The sequence below is a fragment of the Trichomycterus rosablanca genome, chromosome 20 (genome assembly GCF_030014385.1).
Source record: "Trichomycterus rosablanca isolate fTriRos1 chromosome 20, fTriRos1.hap1, whole genome shotgun sequence".
Lineage (NCBI taxonomy): Eukaryota > Metazoa > Chordata > Actinopteri > Siluriformes > Trichomycteridae > Trichomycterus > Trichomycterus rosablanca.
The window spans coordinates 20,007,280-20,022,418 of NC_086007.1; the positions used below are offsets into that span (position 1 = coordinate 20,007,280).

At 42.5% G+C, this 15,139-nt stretch overlaps 1 protein-coding gene across 1 annotated transcript in view; it reads left to right on the forward strand.

Moving 5' to 3' along the window:
• Positions 1 to 12,049: 12,049 nt before the first annotated feature.
• plekhg2 (pleckstrin homology domain containing, family G (with RhoGef domain) member 2) overlaps positions 12,050 to 15,139 on the forward strand; it is a 31,803-nt gene continuing 28,713 nt past the window's right edge. Inside the window, exon 1 of the mRNA XM_063016485.1 lies at positions 12,050 to 12,223. Within this exon, the coding sequence (XP_062872555.1) occupies positions 12,083 to 12,223 (141 nt within the window). The 5' untranslated portion in view covers positions 12,050 to 12,082. The remainder of the gene's footprint in view (positions 12,224 to 15,139) is intronic.

Here is a 15,139-nt window from a genome sequence, read left to right on the forward strand (position 1 = left end):
ACAGAGACATTCGCTTGTCTATTGCTGCTGTTTGAGTTGGTCATCTTCTAGACCTTCATCTGTGGTCACAGGACGCTGCCCACGGCGCTGTTGGGTGGATGTTTTTGGTTGGTGGACTATTCTTAGTCCAGCAGTGACAGTGAGGTGTTTAAAAACTCTTATTCACTCATACCAGCACAACACACACTAACACACCACCACCATGTCAGTGTCACTGCAGTGCTGAGAATGATCCACCACCCAAATAATACCTGCTCTGTGGTGGTCCTGGGAGAGTCCTGACCATTGAAGAACAGCATGAAAGGGGGCTAACAAAGCATGCAGAGAAACAGATGGACTACAGTCAGTAATTGTAGAGCTACAAAGTGCTTCTATATGGTAAGTGGAGCTGATAAAATGGACAGTGTGTGTAGAAACAAGGTTAAGGTGGATCAGTGTATTATACATGCCTTTAGTACATAGAATCTTTGGAGAGCAGTCTGCTCATAGCAGAAACCAGGTTTTGTACAGTATCTAGGTAACGTACAGCCTACATAGGCACATTAAAGTAATTCTGGTGGCTTGTGATTTAAAAACCATCTGTATGTCTGGCAAACATATACCTGGACTGACTACCTGACTAAATATTTCCTTTTGTTGTCTCATTACTATGGCAATGTATAACTATTTGTCTTGGTAGGTGTCTTACACGTCAATCTATCAGCTTTTTTTCCACACGGGTTGCCCCAGTAATTACTCAGGAATTGTTCAAGGTCTTTTATTAGTCTACCAGGCATTTTGTCTCGGAGGTGCGCTCACACGTAATGCTTGTGTTTCGAATTACAGTGGTACCTTGTAACTCAACGTTCCCTAAACTCAAAATCTTTGAAACTCAACGCCCTTCGTCGAGAAATTTGTATCCTTAAACTCAACGTGTTCAGTTTGTTTTTTAAATGTATTTATTTAATTTCAAATCAACAATGAGCGGACGTTTTGTTCAGCACTTGGCTTGAGCGGTGCAGTAAAACGTCAATTGTAGTTCTACAATTACTGACTGCAGTCTATATGTTTCTCTGCATGCTTTGTTAGCCCACTTTCTTGCTGTTCTTCATTGGTCAGGACCCCCACAGGACCACTACAGAGCAGGTATTATTTGGGTGGTGGATCATTCTCAGCACTGCAGTGACACTGACATGGTGGTGGTGTGTTAGTGTGTGTTGTACTGATATGAGTGGATAAGACACAGCAATGCTAATGGGAGTTCTTTTACACCTCACTGTCACTGCTGGACTGAGAATAGTCCACCAACCAAACATATCCAGCCAACAGCGCCCCATGGGCAGCGTCCTGTGACCACTGATGAAGGTCTAGAAGATGACCAACTCAAACAGCAGCAATAGATGAGCGATCGTCTCTGACTTTACATCTACAAGGTGGACCAACTAGGTAGGAGTGTTTAATAAAACTCCAGCAGCGCTGCTGTGTCTGATCCACTCATACCAGCACAACACACACTAACACACCACCACCATGTCAGTGTCACTGCAGGACTGAGAATGATCCACCATCTAAACAATACCTACTCTTTGGTGGTCCTGTGGAGGTCCTGACCATTGAAGAACAGGGTGAAAGCAGGCATGTAGAGAAATAGATGGACTTGAGTCAATAATTGTAGAACTACAAAGTGCTCCTATATGGTAAGTGGAGCTGATGAAATGGACAGTGAGTGTAGAAACAATGCACTGATTTTAATGTCTTCAGTGCACTGATGGCAGACTGCCTACACATGACGCATAACATGTCTACACAAGCCACTGTCTAGTGACAACAGGGCCAGACCATATTAGGATGTAATGCTTGCACTTAGTCATTTTTGAGTTATACAGCTCACAAGCCATAAACATAGTGGGACTTTTTTTAACCTGGAAAGTTTCAGAGCCCCTGTTCCAAAGCACTCAGCCAAAGACAAGAAAACTCCCTGCTTTTGACTGTACACACACTTACACACACATACACACAGCTGTCCTGTTGTGCTCTCATGTATCAACGGGAGTGTGCGTCTCAAGAAGCACGCAGACTCACCTGAAAACGTGCCACAAGTGCTAGACTGTTACATGTAAAATTACAGGTTGTAAAATGTCATCCTTTACCACATTTTTCATGCTGACATGTTACTGCCTGGGGAGCGCGTTTGACTGTTCGTAGCACGCACTTCGACACCAAGGTTGTTGCTCTACATACACACACACAGCCTCACTGTAACCTCTGGTTTCGGCAAACCAGATGTTGGCCCATTTCCACTCAACCTCAAAATACCCTCAGACCCCAGAGAAGCCTCTTTGACACTCGGTTAAACGCTCCACGGTGGTGGGGGGTTGGCGGGCATGGTTAATTTGTACTGCATTTCCATTTCTGGAATTTAACAAACAAGCTCCGGAGCCAAAAAAGTATACATGAGGCTTAACCACAGAGCTTCATGGTGCTCTAAGGCCTTTTTTGCTTGCAGTTCCAGGAAGTTAAATGCCTTTTAATTAAGCATCATTGCAAATAGGGCTCTAAAGAGCTCATGGAATGTGGTAAGAAATGGTCCGAAAGACAGTGCAGGGAATGGTGCCAGACGCAAAAATCCCAAACAGGCATACATTAAAACACCTCCTTGTTTCTACACTCACTGTCCATTTTATCAGCTCCACCATATAAAAGCCCTTTGTAGTTCTACAATTACTGACTGAAGTCCATCTGTTTCTCTACATACTTTTTAGCCTGCTTTCACCCTGTTCTTCAATGGTCAGGACCCCCACAGGACCACGAGAGCAGGTATTATTTGGGTGGTGGATCATTCTCAGCACTGCAGTGACACTGACATGGTGGTGGTATGTTAGTGTGTGTTGTGCTGGTATGAGTGGATCAGACACAGCAATGCTGCTGGAGTTTTTAAACACCTCACTGTCACTGCTGGACTGAGAATAGTCCACCAACCAAAAGTATCCAGCCAACAGCGCCCCGTGTGCAGCGTCCTGTGATCACTGATAAAGGTCTAGAAGATGACCAACTCAAACAGCAGCAATAGATGAGCGACCGTCTCTGACTTTACATCTACAAGATGGACCAACTAGGTAGGAGTGTCTAATAGAGTGGACAGTGAGTGGACACGATATTTAAAAACTCCAGCAGCGCTGCTGTGTCTGATCCACTCATACCAGCACAACACACACTAACACACAACCACCATGTCAGTGTCACTGCAGTGCTGAGAATGACCCACCACTTAAATAATACCTGCTCTGTAGTGGTCTTGGGAGAGTCCTGACCCTTGAAGAACAGCACAAAGGGGGGCTAACAAAGCATGCAAAGAAACAGATGGACTACAGTCAGTAATCGTAGAATTCTTTTTTATTTTCAGTGTATAAGTGTCAAAAACAACCTAATTATTTTACATTAGCCTAAAATATATGCAGTTCCTTGGGACCACAGAACGGTTTCCCATACATCCTTATGGGTAAAAATATCTTGACACTCAATGCCTTTAAAACTCAACGCCACTCCCAAAACCAATTGACGTTGAGTTTCAAGGTACCTCTGTACTTATTTGTTACTTTTAACTGTCTTAGTTTTGAGGTCTTTATATGAAGAAACTATAGCGTAGTGTAAGTGTGCACTAGCTTTTACATTGTCTTTTACATTATCATTAGACTGCTTCTCATGGACTAAGACATGTGCAATAAGCTTTATAAAGGTCTTCCAGATGTAGGCTACCTTTGTAGAGCTAAACCCACTGCTGTTAATGATCTGTAAAGAACGGTTAAATAAGAGTGTTCAGAGTTAATTGTAAGTGCAAGTGTAATTCAGGTTAGTTCGTAATGCTTGAGTTTTGACTGAAACCCATTATCCCTAATCATTTCCTTTCACATGCTTAAAACACCATTTGGGCCAGAGAAGAGCACATTTTTGTGTTGGAGCCAGCTATTACACATGTTCATCTCTCTTCTCTTTAAGAGAGAAAAGTGTCCAGAAAGGCAAAAGAAAGTTACAAGGTAATCACTTCCTCCCTTTATTTCCACAGCAAGTTAACTTTGCATTTCAGTTCTTTAAGTGCTTTGGTTCAGGATGTAGGTATATCCCTCCTTCCCCTTTTTGAAGCCTTCCTGTTTTAGTGAAAGAAACAAAGTTCTGCATCAGTGATAAGGAAAGTAGGGTTGCTGTTAGTTTCTAACTGTAAATAAAAAAATATATATACACTGATCAGCCATAACATAAAACCACCTCCTTGTTTCTACACTTACTGTCCATTTTATCAGCTCCACTTACCATATAGAAGCACTTTGTAGTTCTATAGTTACTGACTGTAGTCCATCTGTTTCTCTGCATGCTTTGTTAGCCCCCTTTCATGCTTTATCTTCAATGGTCAGGACTCTCCCAGGACCACGTATTATTTGACATGGTGGTGGTGTGTTAGTGTGTGTTGTGCTGGTATGAGTGGATCAGACAGAGCAATGCTGATGGAGTTTTTAAACACTTCACTGTCACTGCTGGACTGAGAATAGTCCACCAACCAAAAATATCCAGCCAACAGCGCCCAATGATAGCAAAGCATGATCAAATATTGAACTTTTTCGGGATTTTTTTGATGCTCATTTATTTGAAGTAAAACAGACAGCATAAACGTGATTGTGAGATTCCGCTGGTTTGTTTGATATAAATATTGTCAATATAAATGTATAAATGTAATACAAAATATAAACACTGTAATTCTGTCAGAATTGATCAGAACTACAATGTTTTGTGTTTTTAATATGACAAAATAAGCTAAAATATGGACAGTGGCCTGCTATTGTACTTTAAGTTTACATTATATGGTATCGTATATCGCCACTTCTCAAAAGCATATCGAGATATGACTTTTTTAGTCATATCGCCCAGCTCTAAGCTAGGCCTTTTCCTTTGTGGTAATAAACAGCTGTCAGTTATTTTCCATTTCCAAGCTGTTTTCTTATTTACTTCTTTGATTATATTCTCATTGTACATGTGTTCAGAGTTAAGAGGTTGGTTGATTCATTGGATCATTTTATTTTCCTGCACAGAATATGTCATACACACGAAAATCATTAAACAAGACTTCCAAATGACATAAAATATCATGCAATTTAATGAACTGTCTTATTGTGAAAATGTATCATATTTATTTTTTACAGGTAGACACTTTCTGTGACATAATCACACCATGCCGGAGGGGGCAGGCCGGGACAGCCAGAAGAAACCCAGTAACCAAGGTCAGCATGCCCTTTAAAAGACTAAAATTAATGAGGATTCATGCAAATAAAACATTTAATTTTTTTAAGTGTAGGCGGCACAGTGGGTAGCACTGTCGCCTCACAGCAAGGAGGTCCCGGGTTCTTTCTGTGTGGAGTTTGCATGTTTGCCCCGTGTCTGCATGGGTTTCCTCCGGGAGCTCCGGTTTTCTCCCACAGTCCAGAAACATGCAGTCAGGTTAATTGGAGACACTGAATTGCCCTTTGGGTGTGTGTGTGTGTGTGTGTGTGTGTACGTGTCTGCCCTGCGATGGACTGGCGTCCCGTCCAGGTTGTTACTGTAAAAATAGGGTTTACAAAGACTAAGGTTAGACTGCAACAAGGATATCTAGGTCAGGCTATAAAAAGGCACATGGACATCAAGGTGATACTAGAGCTAGGCTATGACACAAAACATGGATCTTAAGATCCCAAGATCACAAGGTTCATGGACTAAGGCTAACTTTAACAAAACATAGTTCTCAATGTTACCCTGTGATGGACTGGCAACCTGCCCAGGGTGTTTCCTACCTTTTGCCTAATTAATTGCACCCACCGCGACCTTAACATCAAATAAATTAATAATAAATCTTGAGGTCAGGCTACAAACACATGGACATCACGGTTATATGAGCAAGCTACAACAATGAGTATGCTATCATCTCCACTTACCATATAGGAGCACTTTGTAGTTGTACAATTACTGACTGTAGTCCATCTGTTTCTCTGCATACTTGGTCAGGACTCTCCCAGGACCACCACAGAGCAGGTATTATTTAGGTGGTGGATCATTCTCAGCACTGCAGTGACACTGACATGGTGGTGGTGTGTTAGTGTGTTAGTGTGTTAGTGTTGCTCAAACAGCAGCAATAGATGAGCGATCGTCTCTGACTTACAGCTACAAGGTGGACCAACTAGGTAGGAGTGGACAGTGAGTGGACATGGTATTTAAAAACTCTCAGCACAACACACACTAACACACCACCACCATGTCAGTGTCACTGCAATGCTGAGAATGATCCACCACCCATATAATACCTGCTCTGTAGTGGTCTTGTGGGAGTCCTGACCACTGAAGAACAGCATGAAAGCGGGCTAACATAGCATGCAGAGAAACAGATGGACTACAGTCAGTAATTGTAGAACTACAAAGTGCTTCTATATGGTAAGTGGAGCTGATGAAATGGACAGTGAGTGTAGAAACAAGGAGGTGGTTTTAATGTTATGGCTTACATATTAATGTAACTTTTTTTAAACCACTTCATTGATGCTTTATCAGTGTGTTGCTGAATAATAAGCTTCCTTCCTATGCCAGATATTCAGTGTTCAGTACTTTCTATGCTGTACAAAGCAGTTATACAAATAAGAGGTTTTTGCATTTTGCATCGCATTGCATTATATTTTCCAAAACCTGTACTCATGTGAGCAGCAAACACTTTTAGAGTAAAACACATAATCTCAGGTTCAACCACATCCTCATTGGCAAAGTACCACATTTCTACATCTGTGTGATAAAGGAAGTAGCACCTTACAAGTCTGAGCAAACAAACACTTCTGAGAAAACAGCAGCAAGTGCTCAATCTGAGACACACCCTTATAGGAACCCCTAATTTACTTTTACTATTGTAATACCAACTGTAATAAATATGAACATATTGTTTCTACACTCGTTGTCCATTTTTCAGCTCCACTTACCATATAAAAGCACTTTGTAGTTCTACAATTACTGACTGTAGTCCATCTATTTCTCTGCATGCTTTGTTAGCCCCCTTTCATGCTGTTCTTCAATGGTCGGGACCCCCACAGAGCAGGTATTATTTGGGTGGTGGATCATTCAGAGCACTGCAGTGACACTGACATGGTGGTGGTGAGTTAGTGTGTGTTGTGCTGGTATGAGTGGATAAGTCTTTAAACACCTCACTGTCCCTGCTGGACTGAGAATACTCCACCAACCAAAAATATATCCAGCCAACAGCGCCCCCCTGGGCAGCGTCCTTTGACCACCGATGAAGATCTCAAAGATGACCAACTCAAACAGCAGCAATAGAGGAGCGATCATCTCTGACTTTACATCTACAAGGTGGACCAACTAAATAGGAGTGTCTAACGGAGTGGACAGTGAGTGGACTCGGTATTTCAAAACTCCAGCAGCGCTGCTGTGTCTGATCCACTCATACCAGCACAACACACACTAACACACCACCACCATGTCAGTGTCACTGCAGTGCTCAGAATGATCCACCACCCAAATAATACCTGCAATAAGGCGGTCATGTGGGGGTCCTGACCACTGAAGAACAGTCAGTAATTGTAGAATTGTAGAAGTGCTCCTATATGGTAAGTGGAGCTGATAAAATGAACAGTGAGTGTAGAAACAAGGAGGTGGTTTTAATGTGATGGCTGATCAGTGTATATATATCAGCTAATATTAAACTGTTAAGCAGTGAAATAAAGGCAACATTTGCATAAAGATTAACAACCCAACTTTAAGTAGCTTAATATGAGCTGAGGTGTCAGTGCTTTACTCATCACAGTCCTCATTGCACATTGTATTTGGTTTGGCACAGTATCACACGAATATGCACAAGACGGAGAGAAGTGGGTGTGGAAATTACACTCATCTCTTGCCGTCAGTGATCTCAGATGAACCGTTTTTCCTGGGTAAGAGGCGTTAGAGAGAAACTGTCAACTGCTGGTATGTCCCTACTGAAAAGAGAAAGTAATACATTGTAATTTAAGAGCTTGGCTACAGTACACTGAAGTAGTGCCAGTACTGACTAGTTTTGGACAGTTTGTTATTTAATATTACTTGAATTAAAGAACTTGGAGATTATTATGATCATCAGTCTTTGCTGTAGTTAATTGCTGCATTTCTGCACAGTGAATTGCACAGGTAGGTGCTTTTAACTATGTCATGGCTATATAAACCTAAACATCAGGACGTTTTAATCATTATACAGTGCTAGTTGATACGTCTAGATATAGATTTTACGCTAGTGTAATTGGGACTTTGTATGTATAACAGCATTGAAATATCAACTTTCACTATTTTCTTGATATTTCTATACAATAAAATTGTGTATAACTAAATTAACTGTATATTAATAAATCAATTGAAGTGGCTGTGTTACAAACCTGCATTTTTCTGTAAATTAAAGGGAACTATTGCATGTTCAGATAAAAGTATGTGCGATGAGGACCAATTTAACCATTTAAGAACCCACTGTTATAGAAGGAGGTCGCCGGCGGATCGTGATCCGTATCATTGATTTGGCACAGTTTTTACGCCGGATGCCCTTCCTGACACGACCCTCCCTATTTATCCGGGCTTAGGACCGGCACTACAATGCACTGATTTATGCATCCTAGTGGCTACGTACCTATAAGACAATTCAGTGTTTCCAATTAGCCTGGCTGCATGTTTTTGGACTGTGGGAGGAAACCAACGCAGACACGGGGAGAACATGCAAACTCCGCACAGAAAGGACCCGGACCGCCCCAACTGGGATCGAACCCAGGACCTTCTTGCTGTGAGGCGACAGCACTACGCACTTAGCCCCGTTATAGAAGGATGTTGTTGATAATTACTTCATGATAAATTACATATGATGATTGGATAAATGGAAAATAGTCCACCTTAGTTAATCCCCAAATGCCTCAGTCATACTTGGTGTGAAATAGTGATTTCAGTATTATATATTAATATATCAATTAATATAATTAATAATAATATAATAATATAGCAGTATATTAGTATACAGTATATACAGGGCGGCACGGTGTCTAAGTGGGTAGCACTGTCGCCTCACAGCAAGAAGGTCCTGGGTTCGATTCCAAGGCGGGGCAGTTTGGGTCCTTTTTGTGCAGAGTTTGCATGTTCTCCCCCGTGTCTGCGTGGGTTTCCTCCGGGAGCTCTGGTTTCCTCCCACAGTCCAAAAACATACAGTCAGGTTAATTGGAGATGCTGAATTTCCCTATAGGTGAATGGTTGTGTGTCTGCCCTGCAATGGACTAGCGCCCCGTCCAGGGTGTTACTGTGTGCCTTGGGCCCATTGAAAAGCTGGGATAGGTTCCAGCACCGTGACCCTAATTGGATAAACGGTTAAGAAAGTGAGTGGGTGTCAATGTACACCTTTGCATTTGATTAACATGATTAATTTCAGCCCCAGTTAGCTGGCCAACTAACAGAACTATAATGAAAAATGTGTCCCAAACCACATGCTACACAGTGTACAAATACTATTAACACCATGGTTATTGTTCTATAAATTCTCATACTGATTAGTACAATAGTACCACAAAGTTACCATGATGAACAATTTGGTTTATTTCAATGAGCGGGATATTCCCCTAGCGCACCAGCGGCAGGATTCTGAACTACTCGGTTCGAAACTCGGCATTGCCACCGGTCGGCTAGCTGCCATCTAGCGGGCATAATTGGCAGTGCCTGCAGGATGATCGGAATATGTGCAGGCACCTGTGCAGAGTGCATGGGCGGAAAAGGGTTTTGTTAAGGACTGCGTGTGGGTCAGAGGAGGCGTGAGCAGCAATATACCCACCTTGACTGCAAAAAATGGGGCAAAGACAAATTGAGTACACTAAATTGGGAGAAAATGCATACATATATACAGTATATATATATATATATATATACTGTATATATATATATATATATATATATATATATATATATAATGACGTAAACCAAGACTCCAGTATTAAAACCCCGACGTATTTTTGTAACCAACTGAGCTAGTTTATGAGCAGTTAGTTGGTCTAGTATGATGGAATGGTAGGAGGACATGTGGAAGTTTTTAATCTGCATATTTTTCTTATTTGCTTTTATTTCTCCTTTTTTTTTTTCTGTTTCAGAACATCTGGTTTACATCGTCATGCTGTATGCAAATGTCCATTTCAATTTATTAGATTTGAAATGTAGTTATTACTTGCTGGTATTTTACTAATGTAAGGTTGTAGTAATTATTTCAGTCTATCTGCACTGATCTACATAATGGAAAAGAGTATTATTGAATTATCCTGCATTTCTTATTATCTTTAATAATTTAACATTTTTCCCCTATTGCTGTTGTTCTTTGGAAGAAGCCGGCTAATGATAAACACCTGCTTTCAAGCAGTTTATGAGGATAGAAATCATATTCAGAGGGTCGATTTTGTCAAAGAGCTTTAAAAGCTATGGAGCGTGGAAAATGTAGTGAGCTGTTCCAGTTAATAGCTTAAATACATGGTGGGAATGATGGATGATAGGAAGGCTTGGCTTGTGAGCCAAGAGTTGAGAACATCACCCTGTAATGTCACAGGAAATTAAGGACGTTGTATCTCTGCCAGCTTCTGCTGCTTAAATGGGCCACCGTTACAAATACAGTGTTCCTTACATTTACTTTGACTTTTATTTGTTTGAACCCAAGATATTTCATGTTTTGTCTGCTCTACTTCATTTCATTTATTAATAAACATCCATTCCTGCATTTCAGGCCTGCAACATGTTCCAAAAAAGTTGGGACGGGGGCAATTTAGGGCTAGTAATGAGGTGAAAAAATTAAATAATGATATAATTCCAAACAGGTGATTGTAATCATGGTTTGGTGCAAAAGCAGCAGAGTCTCTGATGAGCAAAGATGATCAGAGGATCTCCAGTTTGTCAACAAATGTGTGAGAAAATGATTGAAACGTTTAAAAACAATGTACCTCAAGAAAGATTGGAAGGAATTTGCATATTTCTCCCTCTACAGTGCATAATATTATTAAACCATTCAAGGAATCTGGAGGAATTTCAGTGCAAAAAGGCCAAGAGCGCAAGCTTAAGCTGAACGCCTGTGATCTTCGATCCCTCAGACGGCACTCCATCAAGAACCGCCACTCAACAATATCTGATATAACCACATGGGTGAGGGATTACTTTGGCATGTAGGATGGACCAATCACACAGTGTAAACGTATATTGTGGTCAGATGAATCAGCATTCCAGGTTTTTTTGGAAAAAATGGACGGACCAAAGACGAAAAGGACCATCCAGACTGTTATCAGGAACAAGTCCAAAAGCCAGGGTCTGTAATGGTATGGGGCTGTGTCAGTGCCCTTGGCAAAGGTCATTTACACTTCTATGATGGCAGCATTAATGCAGAAAAGTACATTGAGATCTTAGAGCAACATGTGCTGCCTTCAAGACGTCATCTTTTCCAGGGACGTCCATGCATGTTTCAACAAGACAATGCAAAATCACACGCTGCACAGAGAAGAGGGTACTGGCCTGCCTGCAGTCCTCATCTGTTTTCAATACAGAATGTGTGGAGAATTTTGCAGGAAGAATGGGGCAAAATAAAAGCTAAAACACTAAATCACTTGGTATCCTCGGTGCCAACTTTTTTTTGGAATGTGTTGCAACCTGAAATGCAAATCCTTCTACCGAGAAATGACAATAAGAGAAAGTGATAGAAGATTCTTTTTCTTGTTTTACTTTTATGGCTATGACTGTTGATTTTCACTTTTGCTATCTCTATGTGTTTCATTCTCTCTCTGTCTCTTGCGCAGCTGTAAAGCGGCCTTCCTCTGTCTCCTCTCTGAGCGGGATCGTGAGCCGGATGGCCTCCTCTGGCGGTGCCTCCCGAGGGAGCTGCACGTCCGTCAACACCGTGTGCTCCGACAGCGACCGGGGAGCCAGTCTTAGCTCCTCTGCCTCCTCTGCCTCTTTGCAAGACGGCCACTCATCCTCCTCATCTTCCTCGCTTCCTTCTGGAGCTGTTCCGGCCTACCCGTCTCTACCACAGCGGAATGGCTCCGACATCAGCCTGGACCTTATGCCATTGTCCGGTTCGAACTCCTCCTCGTGTACGACCACGACAGCGACGCTTCCCAAACTGTCACGCCTGCAGCGGGTGGTGCTTGAGATCGTTGAGACAGAACAGGCCTACGTGAGGGATCTGAAGAGCATCGTTGAGGTATCATTTCTATTTCTATTTGACACAAAGACCAGATACACTATACTGCCAAAAGTATTCGCTCGTCTGCCTTCACACGCATATGAAGTGTGTTGGGTGACGTCCCATTCTTAATCCATAGGGTTTATTATGATGTCGGCCCACTCTTTGCAGCTATAACAGCTTCAACTCTTCTGGGAAGGCTTTCCACAAGGTTTAGGAGTGAATTATGGGAATTTTTTACCATTCTTCCAGAAGCGCATTTGTGAGGTCAGACACTGACGTTGGACGAGAAGGCCTGACTCGCAGTCTCCGCTCTAATTCATCCCAAAGGTGTTCAGGACTCTGTGCAGGCCAGTCAAGTTCTTCCACACCAAACACGCTCATCCACGTCTTTATGGAGCTTGCTTTGTGCACTGGTGTGCAGTCATGTTGGAACAGGAAGGGGCCATCCCCAAACTGTTCCCACAAAGTTGGAAGCATGAAATTGTCCAAAATCTCTTGGTATGCTGAAGCATTAAGAGTTCCTTTCACTGGAACTAAGTGGCCGAGCCCAACTCCTGAAAAACAACCCCACACCATAATCCCCCCTCCAATGCAGTCAGACAAGTACCGTTCTCCTGGCAACCGCCAAACCCAGACTCGTCCATCGGATTGCCAGATGGAGAAGCGTGATTCGTCACTCCAGAGAACACGTCTCGACTGCTCTAGAGTCCATTGGCGGCGTGCTTTACACCACTGCATTGCGCTTGGTGATGTAAGGCTTGGATGCAGCTGCTCGGCCATGGAAACCCATTCCATGAAGCGCTCTACGCACTGTTCTTGAGCTAATCTGAAGGTCACATGAAGTTTGGAGGTCTGTAGCCATTGACTGCAGTAGGTTGGCGACCTCTGCACACTATGCGCCTCAGCATCCGCTGACGCCCCCTGGCTGAGTTGCTGTCGCTCCCAATCGCTTCCACTTTGTTATAATACCGCTAACAGTCGACTGTGGAATATTTAGTAGCGAGGAAATTTCACGATTGGACTTGTTGCACAGATGGCGTCCTATCACGGTACCACTCTGGAATTCACTGAGCTCCTGAGAGTGACCCATTCTTTCACAGATGTTTGTAGATGCAGTCTGCATGCCTAGGTGCTTGGTTTTATTCATCTGTGGCAAGGGAAGTGATTGGAACACCTGAATTTAATTATGTGGATAGGTGAGTGAATACTTTTGGCAATATAGTGTACCTTTGGTAGAGTTTTTATCACCTGTAGACCCTGTAATTTTCTAAGCTGTACATGCCTAAGGCATTCCTGTGTAATACGGGAAGCCAGACCGAGACCGAGCACATATCTGTACATTAATGCTATCATTTTCTTTAGCTGTAATATGAACTGGACATGTTGGTTAATCTGGGCCTTTCATAGCTCCATTTATCACACTCTCAGGTGGAGCAGTGAAGGGCATGGCAATAGATGAAAGCAACAGTAAATTTAATCTGGGACTTCAAACGCGTATTTGCACTGTTTCTCACTGGCGATGGCTGACCTGAGACAATAACGAGGTTGTTGTTCACATCACACACACACACAACAATCTGATGGTGCTAAATAGTACAAGAAACTCTTTGTTGCCATATTCCACATAGAGCCTGGCAGAAATGGTGCCCAAAATTCTAACCTTTAGTGAAGGTTGTTTAGTGAAGACATCTGTCAAACAAGGTTACCTGTGAGAGGCATCTATGGCCCATTTGTTTTAATGTCTTACTTTATGTGCACTGCCTTTGGTGGAGTGATTGGAAATTCACCTAACTATATATTCAGTTTGACGTCCTAAGTTTGCTTGAAAAACCTATATACACCGATCAGCCATAACATTAAAACCACCTCCTTGTTTCTACACTCACTGTCCATTTTATCAGCTCCACTTACCATATAGAAACACTTTGTAGTTCTACAATTACTGACTGTAGTCCAACTGTTTCTTTGCATGCTTTGTTAGCCCCCTTTCATGCTGTTCTTCAATGTTCAGGACCCCCACAGAGTAGGTATTATTTGGGTGGTGGATCATTCTCAGCACTGCAGTGACACTGACATGGTGGTGGTATGTTAGTGTGTGTTGTGCTGGTATGAGTGGATCAGACACTCACTGAGAATAGTCCACCAACCAAAAACATCCAGCCAACAGTGCCACAGCGTCCTGTGACCACTGATGAATGTCTAGACGATGACCAACTCAAACAGCAGCAACAGATGAGCGATCGTCTCATCGTCTCATGACTTTACATCTACAAGGTGAACCAACTAGGTAGGAGTTGACAGTGAGTGGACACGGTACTTAAACTATAAAAAACTCCAGCAGCGCTGCTGTGTCGGATCCACTCATACCAGCACAACACACATTAACACACCACCACCATGTCAGTGTCACTGCAGTGCTGAGAATGATCCACCACCCAAATAATACCTGGTCTGTGGTGGTCCTGTGGGGGTCCTTACCATTGAAGAACAGGGTGAAAGCAGGTTAAAAAGGTATATAGAGAAACAGATGGACTACAGTCAGTAATTGTAGAACTACAAAGTGATACTATATTGTAAGTGGAGCTGATAAAATGGACAGTGAGTACATGTAATTCAATCTCTGCATTGGTGTTTATTAGTCAGTTTCGGTCAAGAATGCAGTGTCAGACTTCAGGTCAGGATAACATTGCTGTACCTGTGTGTGTGTGTGTGTGTGTGTTGTGTGTGTGTTGTGCAGTATTTCTTAGTCCTTGTCTGTAATTTGGAGAACTTTGGGGGAAACATACTGAGTGAAGCCTGCATTGCTTTGTGTCACAGCCAAATAGGACAGGAAACTGGGGGGATGGGGTATTGGCTGTAACCCCCTTTCTGGGGTTGGAAGTGGAGGGGCCCACTCACTAGAGAGGGACAGACTCCCACCTCTCCAAACTA